Source organism: Borostomias antarcticus, assembly GCF_949987555.1.
Source record: "Borostomias antarcticus genome assembly, chromosome: 11".
NCBI classification, from domain to species: Eukaryota; Metazoa; Chordata; class Actinopteri; order Stomiiformes; family Stomiidae; genus Borostomias; species Borostomias antarcticus.
Genome location: NC_140244.1, coordinates 20,676,208 through 20,685,728, shown reverse-complemented (window position 1 = coordinate 20,685,728; position 9,521 = coordinate 20,676,208). Strand labels below are relative to the sequence as shown.

Genomic DNA, 9,521 nt, shown 5'->3' with positions numbered 1-9,521 from the left:
CCCTGCTCAAAGACATCCCACAGGGCAGAGAGAAATTATAGCGAATGTCTACAAAACAAGACAATAGAACACAAGAAAATATGATATAACACAATGTTTTATTGGTTGATTTTCAGTCGACTGATAGCAGTGATGTGCTCGTATGCGAGTAGCTCAGTGACGTTGGACTTCGGTGAGTCCTTGTTCTAACTGCCTGATGTTGTGGTTCCCCCTGCAGTGCTGGCTGTGGGAGAACCGGGGTTCTGTGTGCCATCGACTACACGTGGAGCCTGCTCAAGACCCAGGTGAGACACACAGAGGCAGCACAGGCCCGGTCGCGCCCTGCCCCGTTCCCTCACGACTGTCGGTAACTGTCATTTGCTTGTGTCCAGTGCATCCCTGAAGACTTCAGCATCTATGACCTGGTTCAGAACATGCGCACACAGAGGCCTTCAGTTGTCCAAACCAAGGTGACACCTCACGTTTACATTCATTTTCATTGTGGTGGCGCTGTGGCGAAGCCCCGATGACAGCGGGTTGTGACAGGTGTCAATCAGTGACATCGCTTTCCTAAACCTGTATTGCAACGTTCTCTGCCAAGAGCCCGCTACGGAGTTCAAACCAACGAGTCAAACCACATAATTTCCAGCTTCCTGATCCCGTCAACTTCCTCCTGCCGGTTCTCATACTCTAACTCATCATAAACATTTGGCCCAGCTGAAATTTTAGCTAACCGAACAGGTTTGGTGTGTAACCCCAGGAGCAGTATGAGCTGGTCTACCGAACCATCAAGTTCCTGTTTGAGAGGTACCTGCAGTCCATGGCAACTCCTTCCAGCACAGAGGAGGTGAGATCCAGGGAATACACAGGCGCACAGTCACACACACACACACACACACACACACACACACAGTGTGCTGTCATGTGTGTCATTGATACTGTATGAAACGTAATGGGGCGTGTTTAAGCTCGCAAGAGATGTTTCCGTCAGGATAGCTGATGTGTTAATAGGCACCGCCCCTTACAGAGATGAGCTCATCCTCCCAGCCTCTAAACACACTCTGAGGGTTGGTGGTCTATTCAGCCAGCACTGATAAGACCACACAATTCCCTCCTCTCTAATCAGCGCTGAAAGATAATAAAAGAGCAATGCCTTCATGTTGACCTGTGTAGATGCCAGCAGACTCCTCCCCCATCCCCACAGCCAATGACAGTGAAGTATCGGACCTGAGTGAGGAATCTGGAACGGAGCCAGAAGCAGAGCCACACCCAGGGTCTGAACAAGAGCCACAGACACGGCCGAGGTAGCAGGAATTGGCACTGGTCCCCATGTTGCAAACGTCAAACGCATGTCGAGACACTGCCGGTCTCTCACACTTTCTTTCAGGTACGCGGTGAAGGAGGATCCGTGGGAGACGCCCAATCACGTCGCTCCGTCGTCCCCGTCTGCTTCGTCGGGGATGGATGATGCTCAGGCGGCTAGCCCCTCCTCATCCTCAGATGCCCCGAGTGGCCTGCAGGTCAGGGACAGGACCAGCAGGCAGAGGCAGCAGCAAAGACCCTTCTCCCTCCAGGTGTGGCCGGCTACCATGCCCGCCGCCCGGGAGCTGTTGGAGTGGCCCCTCCTGGGGCAGGGGTCCACTCAGAAACCCCTGGGGCTGGTGGAGACTGAGAGGGAGGAGGTAGCCCCACTGAAGCCCCAGCTGCTCTCTGTTGTCTCCATCCCAGTCTGTCTGACAGTGGAAGACCCCTACTTTGGGTCCGACTCGCCGCTGGATTCCGCCCTGACCTCTCCGACCCCCGCTGGGTCTGCAGCACCAGGTCCGGGGCTGTCTCAGTCTGTCTTCTAATCGCTCTCATTAACGAGATGTCTAATATACTGTGATATAGGATGCCTGAGTGCACGAGAGTCTGACCGTGCGCTTGTGTGTGTCGTTTTAGATACAGTCGTAGCTCCCCCAGCCGAAGAGGGACCCCCTCCATTACCTGAGCGAACCCCTGAGTCCTACTTGCTGGCCGCCGGCGCAGGTCAGTGTGTTCATGCATTTTAGATCATCAGCTCTAGTAGCTCATCACCACCGGGGTCAGACGCGGTCACACTCCCTCTTCCAAGGAAACAAATTCTTCGTTTTCAGGGGGTCACCCTCCCAACCCATGGAGACTAGCTCCTAACAGAGACAGCAGTGGTGGATAATGTATTTTCAGGACACCGATAGTGACATGTCTGTGCCCGACCCTCAGAGCACTCCGGCCCCTGCGAGAGCTTAAAGGTCATCATCCCTCCTAACGCTGCGGCTGAGGCTCTCGGGGGTCTGGGAGGTGAGCGGAGGGGGACGCCATTACCATCCTCTGTCTCGGCGTGCCCCCCGTCGCCTGTTCCCGAACTACCAGAGAGAACCCCGGAGTCCTTCATTTTGGCCATCAATGCGGGTAGGTGCAGCGGCAGTTTGTAGAACCATTTTCCAACCGTCCCCCGTTCCGTAACGCGCCACCGTGAGCTTGTCTTCTGTCTGCCCTCCGCACAGCTCCCGTGGCGGCGGCGGCGCCGGTGGCGGCGGGACAGGAGCGGCCGACGGCCTTCAGGAGCAGAGTGGGGACCTCCTCCGAGTGGTGCGGGCACACGGCGGCCCCAGCGACCCTGCCGGAGAAGAAAGCCTGGACGCGGAGCAAGGTAGCGGGCGTAGGTCTGGGTGACGCCCAGCGAAGGGTTAACATACCGTTAACACGCGCTCAATACGGGTTTTGTGACTGACGGCACTCGTATGCAAAAACGTAATTTCCAACTGACACAGATTGCATTTCAGCTGTTTCCGTGATTGGATTAGAGATAGAGCTGTCTGCTTGTGACACGTCATGGCAGACTGCCATCAGATACATAACTCTCCGTTTTTGATTTCTTTTCTTTTTTTTCTCAGAGTTTAAGAGGGAAAATGACCCTTTCAGGTGAGCTGAGAAAACACAGAAGACACAAACAAGCATCATGTGATGATCACCATGTTGTCAGTTGGATAAAGATCCACCAAAATCATGTTGTGCTGACAGGAGATTACATAGTGAGAGGGAGAGAGCGTGACCTGTGATGTTAATCTTGGTCTCATCTGTTTCCATTGCAGTACCAGCAGTGACCCCTTCCGCACCTGTACTCAGCACCTCCTCGTACCTCCCTTCTCCTCCTCCCTCTCCCTCCCTTCTGACCCTCCCTGTCTCACCCGGAGGTAAGCCCAGGTTTCTTTCCAGCCACCTGCCGAAATGCCGAATTTACCCTTGGGGGAGCGATACATTCTATCTATCTATCTATCTATCTATCTATCTATCTATCTATCTATCTATCTATCTATCTATCTATCTATCTATCTATCTATCTATCTATCTATCTATCTATCTATCTATCTGATCCGATCTTCACTCTATCCACTGTATTCATGCAGTCTTGGCTGAAGGAAATAAACAACCCAACAAACTAATTTTTAACTCATTTGGAAATGAGGAGATGTAGTTGGTCACTGACTACGGATGTGTTTCTTGGTGCAGCCTGCGAGAGCCTGACCCCGCCTCTGCCTGCGCGGACCCCAGAGTCCTTCATCCTGGTGAATGAGGAAGGTGAGTCTGTCGTCTGTCTCCTCTTCATCACACCAGACATTACACCAGCCTGTGGGAGGGCTATCGCTACCGTCAATGTATTCAATACCTCCCTCTGCAGCTCCAGTTCTGCAAGTCTGGAATGAGGAAGTGGATCAGTGCGCGCAACAATAAACCTTTGGTAATATTGTGCGGTTGCCCTCTCTGAATACTTCTGCCTTTGTTCTCCTGCAGTTCATCAGAACAGCGCCCCCTGTCTGCAGACCGGCACCGGGACCTCCCAGAAGATAGGCACGTCATCGGAGTGGGCTGGGACCTCCCAGTCCACGGGATTCCCGGACACTGTCATGAACCGGAGCAAGGTGGGCAGGACCACCAAGGCAGCAGCTGTGGCTCTAAGGCATGGATGTATTATATAAACTGGATACAGCCACTCCATTCACTGGCCGCTATCAACAATGAAGCCCTATAGAACCGCGCCATCTTGGCAAAATTTGTAGTCATTTGACTATTTCCGGTTACTTTTGACTTGCGCAGTTGTGCTTTTCTGGCCTTCCGGTTACTTTTGACTTGCGCAGTTGAGCTTCTCTGGCCGACGCGCGTCCACGAAAAAGTTCACATTTATCTGAAATGTAGACGCGCGTTACCGGCTCTCTCTGCTCTCCCCGCTTTGATTTAGCAATGAAAACCGGCTTGCATATTAACCTGTTTTTGTCAAATATATCAATTGGAGAAATTATTTTTTGATCCTGGCATCTTAGTTTTAACAGGTTAAATATAATTGAACATGTTTTGTTTGCTAGTAGATGGTATTCATTCCGTTCGCGATAACGTTATTGCAGCCAGGCTAAATTCCTCCAGGGAGTCAGTGACAGGCGAGTTGAAGAGCTTCACTCCCCGCCAGCAGGAGCATTGGCCGCTGCTACCGCATCTCGGATAACCCGCTGAGTTCATGGCTGCTATTTCACATTCGCCCTTGATCAATCCCAATACCGATCCATGGTAACAATGAATCAATCGTTCAGATCAGATCGGAAGTGCTGCATGCATGTTACAACATCATTGTTAGCTTTATTAACATAACCATAGCCTACATTTATCTCTCTCATGCATGCAGCACTGCCGATCTGATCTGAACGATTGATATATTTGACAAAAACAGGTTAATATGCAAGCCGGTTTTCATTGCTAAATCAAAGCGGGGAGAGCCGGGAACGTGCGTGGACGCGCGTCGGCCAGAGAAGCTCAACTGCGCAAGTCAAAAGTAACCGGAAATAGCCAAGTGACTACAAATCTAGCCAAGATGGCGCGGTTCAATAGGCCTTCACTTTAGATTTCGATTCCTGGGGGCTTGCTCTAAGGCAGGGGTCTCAAACTCAAATTGGCTTGGGGCCACTGCTGGTATCCTCAACCCATAGGAGGGCCACTTCAATGTTGACTTCAAGTACTACTAAATATAAGAAAGTGCAATATTTCAGAAAATATAATTTTTCATTTCCATAACTAGACTCACAAGTGAGTCTCGAAATGTTGTTAGACTATTCCATAACTAACATTGTCATCATACAAATTCAAATTTGTACATTTTAATATATATTAACAGTTAGTGAAAATCTTTTTTCCTTACTTTTTATCTTACCTATTTTATCTTGAATAGCCTACATTTGTACTGTATTCTATTTTAGCTGCAAGATGCATCACTACTACTGTAATCCTGCCCTGGACCTGTATTTGCATTTATTAAAGTTCAAGTTTGTTTCCATTTTGTTGTTTCCATCTTGCCAGACCCTTATCTTGAAGGGGCGGCTGTAGCTCAGTTGGTAGAGCGGGTCGTTCAGTGATCGAAGTGTCAGTGGTTTGAATCCCAGCTCCGACTGTCCACATGTCGAAGTGTCCTTGAGCAAGACACCTAACCCCAAATTGCTCCCAATGAGCAGGTTAGCACCTTGCATGGCAGCTACCGCCATTGGTGTGTGAATGTGTGTGTGAATGGGTGAATGAGAGGCCATTGTAAAGCGCTTTGAGTGCCGCTAAGGTGGAAAAGCGCTATATAAGTGCAGTCCATTTACCATTTGAAAGACTGCTGAGACGTTATCCCTCTCAGCTGTGTGGCTCATCTCCCTATGACTCACACTGTTCTCCATGTTTAGTAATGAATAACGCTTGACATTATATTCCTTTAGAACGGCGACTTTGTTCTTACATACCAGGCAGGTAGCATTTCCATTGAACTCCACAAAAAACTGCAATGTCCATCTTTCTTGAAACTGTCTGTGTTCCTAACGTTAGTTAACCATGAAAACAGGCTCTTGGTGGCTAGCTGCATTCCGTTCACAGTTAATAGTCCCGTGCAGATTGATACACATCGAGCTGTAGACCCCACATCGAGCTGTAGACCCCACATCGAGCTGTGGACCCCACATCGAGCTGTAGACCCCACATCGAGCTGTAGACCCCACATCGAGCTGTAGACCCCACATCGAGCTGTAGACCCCACATCGAGCTGTAGACCCCACATCGAGCTGTAGACCCCACATCGAGCTGTGGACCCCACATCGAGCTGTAGACCCCGCTCTGTGGCTCTGCAGATACATCCTACTCGATTGATTGCACCTGTGACTGTATGCAGCGTTCACCTTGCGCTGTGCAAAATAACATAACATTTCGCCCCACCTTTGAGCAACTTGAATTTTGCTCTGTAGACCTGCCTGCCGGGAGCCGTGTGGCGGGCCGGATTACATTATATTTCTGACATCATGTCTGGGCCGGATGAAGGGGTGGGGCGGGCCGGAATTGGCCCGCGGGCCGGGAGTTTGAGACCCCTGCTCTAAGGGCTGTGTGAGCGGATTATGGCGGAGGGCTCAAAACTAGAGAGTAACAGTGACATGGATAGTCCCAGTTTGTACTGCATATCATTGGTTCTCCAGTTGTTAAGATCAACACTAACTTGCACACCTTTTTTTTTTTCTTCTTCTCATGTCCATTCCTAGAGTGTGCGAGCAAAAACTTCAAGAGAAAGTAAGCTACAGTATATCTAAAACAGACTGGGTTCTCTTCCTCTACAATTTAAATTCTTGCCCTCTGCAGCACCCATTGTGTTTGTACGTTTTCTTCTTCTTTCTTTCTTCTTTCTTCTTTATTTCTTCTGCCATAGGAGTCTGTGGCAGCCTATAGAACCGTATGGTCAAAACCAAAACCAGACTCACCAAGTCTCATGTCCACACCTCGCCCTCTCTAGCGCCACCAACGTGTCAAAGTCGGAGGTGCGTTTGTGCACGCAACTTATGACCTGTAAGGCCGATTTTCCAAAATGAGGGACCGTTGGATTCCGTGGCTCAAGCCGAGTTCAACACACCCTATGACATCATTTTCCGCCAATTGCATTTCCCACCATTTTGGATTTTGTGAAAAACACTTAAAATGTATCTCCTCCTAGGAATTTCGACCAATCTGCACGAAACTCGGTAAAAACATTCTCTAGACCAATGTCCACAAAAGTAGTACAGGGATTTTCGATTCTCAAAAGCATTTGCCCGCTACAGCCAATCAAATTTGGCATCCAAGCCGCCAAGCAAGATATGGGGTCATATCTCAGCAAATTGTTAATGTATCAAAGCCACATTTGGCACACTCATCGGAGACAGGCCCATGACCCCTGTCAGCAAGTGTCATCGCGACAGCTCGAACCCTCTAGCGCCACCACCATGTCAAATTTGGAATTGCGTTTAGTCACACAACTTTTGACCCATGCTACCGATTTTCAAAAATGAGGTACCGTTGGAATCCCTGGCTCATGCCGAGTTCGTTGCACCCTATGATGTCATTTTCCACCCATTGGATTTCCCGCCATTTTGTATTTTGTGTAAAACACTTAAAATGTATCTCCTTCCAGGAATTTTCACCAATCTACATGAAACTAGCTTTACACATTCTCTAGACCAATGTCCACAAAGGTATTACAGGGATTTTCGATTGTCGAAGGCGTTCGCCCGCTACAGCCAATCGAATTTGGCGTCCAAGCCACCAAACAGGATGTGTGGTCATATGTCAGTAACGTTTTGATGTATCATAACCACATTAGGCACACTCATCGGGGATGGTCCTGTGACCCCTGTCACCAAGTCTATGTCGACACTTCGAACTCTCTAGCACCACCAACCAAGTTGGAAGTGTGTTTATTCTGAACCGTATGCCCGATTTTCAAAACTGCAGTGGGGATTCAAATGTGTTTCGCTTGTTGTCTTTGATACGCTGGTCGCACTTCCTGCTTGGCCCCCATATTGCTGCTTGCAGCTATATTTGTATGTTGTTCTTGTTGATGCATTATGTTGGTCCGTAAGTGTGAGTATTAATAGTTGTGTGTTTCCTCTGCAGGGCCGTTAAATGAATTTCAGCCGGCAGCTCCGCCTCCTGTGGCCGGAGGAGGAAGTGGTGAGTTCTTTCAGTCAGACATCCTTCAAACCGTCAAACCTGTTCTTTTTTGTTTTGTGACAATCTAGAATGTGTCGCGCGGGAACAATGATCTGTTCTTGATCACAAACACCATTACAGTTTCATCCTTCATGATGCCTTGATGATGATGATGATGATGATGATGATGATGATGACGATGATGATGATGATGACGATGATGGAACTGGTATGTTCCAGAGCCACATCAGGCCGTGGAGAGGAGAGGGTCCCCTAGAGCCGAGGCCCCTGAGGTCGGGTCACGGAAGGCCTTCTGCAGAGGAAAGGTACCAACAGTGACACCTGCTGTACTAACCTTCTCTGTTGTCGTAGAAGTACTGTAGACTCCCTAGAGTAACTATAATTCGACTTCGTCAGTCTTGATTTCTGGTGGTTACCTTTCACCGTCTGATCCCAGCCTCTGTTGTTCTCTTCCAGAGTCTGTTTTGCAGAAAACCGAAGTGTAAGTAATATGAATATGTGTATCAGATAATTGTAGACAGTGGTATTATCTGCTCTTGGAGGGCAATTGATGTCAAATATAAAAGCACTTTATTATGGTAACCACTTTATTATGGTAACCAACACGTTTTGGTTGCATTACCCCTTATTGGGCTATCAGATCATTGTAATGTACATTAGACATCTTCCACCTTTACAAGCAAATGGCCGTTCAGATGTCTTCTTCTGCCCACAGCAAAGATAGCTCCTCCCCCAGCACCTACCCAGTCTGGACATCCCTCTTCACTCAGCTCCACGCTATCAGTGTTCAAGTTTGGTAGGTCTGCACAGACCCGGTCCACTCAAACACAATTCCTACACCAAACACCATTCCTTGTGACTATTTCTACTGCATATGTGACAATTTCTACTTAAGGTCACGCTGTGTGTACTTACCCGTAACAGCCTGACAAAAGTGGTTTCTCTCTCTCTCCTCCAGGATTTGGGAATCGTTTTGGGAAGCCCAAAGGGCCCAGGGGTCAACCCGAGACCTGGATGTGAGACTGTAGCCCGTCATCTCTCCCCAAACCCTGCATGGAGCAGAACTCATGATGGTCCCTACAGGACAAGAATGGACCGAGACCATCCCATGACAACATGGAGGATCATAAAGCGTGCTTACCCCCTGCGTGAAAGGCTGAGCACTCCTCTCTCTCTCTCTTCCTCTCCCTCTCTGTCCCTCTCTCTCTCTCTCCCTCTCAGGGCACAATGATCATCATCTGATCAGCTTGGCAGAAGAGCGCCACCTACTGTAAACATGACAGATTGATTGTATATGTCAGTACCTCAGTGAAAAGGGAGGTGAGCTACTTACTGAAGCTTACTGAAACTCAGAACTTTTGGTTATTTTGCTTCAACAAATAACGCACAGAGAAATGCGTTGCAAACTTACTTATTTTGCACTCATGATCAAGTGTGATGATCGAAACTTTCCCATCATGGCAGCAAAAAAACAATGTACATTACATACAAAATTTAGATACTGTATGTATATATCTATATTTTTTACTTCA

General features: G+C 48.6%; 1 protein-coding gene across 1 annotated transcript in view; it reads left to right on the top strand.

The window, feature by feature from the left end:
- Positions 1-9,009, top strand: part of ptpn22 (protein tyrosine phosphatase non-receptor type 22) — a gene marked incomplete at both ends in the record, with an annotated part of 15,386 nt that extends 6,377 nt beyond the window's left edge. The window contains 14 exons of the mRNA XM_084446143.1: positions 218-284; positions 372-449; positions 740-826; positions 1,153-1,253; positions 1,367-1,800; positions 1,921-2,007; positions 2,221-2,298; positions 2,505-2,650; positions 2,895-2,922; positions 3,511-3,579; positions 3,793-3,920; positions 6,549-6,576; positions 7,933-7,989; positions 8,948-9,009. Coding sequence (XP_084302269.1) covers positions 218-284; positions 372-449; positions 740-826; positions 1,153-1,253; positions 1,367-1,800; positions 1,921-2,007; positions 2,221-2,298; positions 2,505-2,650; positions 2,895-2,922; positions 3,511-3,579; positions 3,793-3,920; positions 6,549-6,576; positions 7,933-7,989; positions 8,948-9,009 — 1,450 coding nt within the window. The remainder of the gene's footprint in view (positions 1-217; positions 285-371; positions 450-739; positions 827-1,152; positions 1,254-1,366; positions 1,801-1,920; positions 2,008-2,220; positions 2,299-2,504; positions 2,651-2,894; positions 2,923-3,510; positions 3,580-3,792; positions 3,921-6,548; positions 6,577-7,932; positions 7,990-8,947) is intronic.
- Between the last annotated feature and the right edge of the window lie 512 nt (positions 9,010-9,521).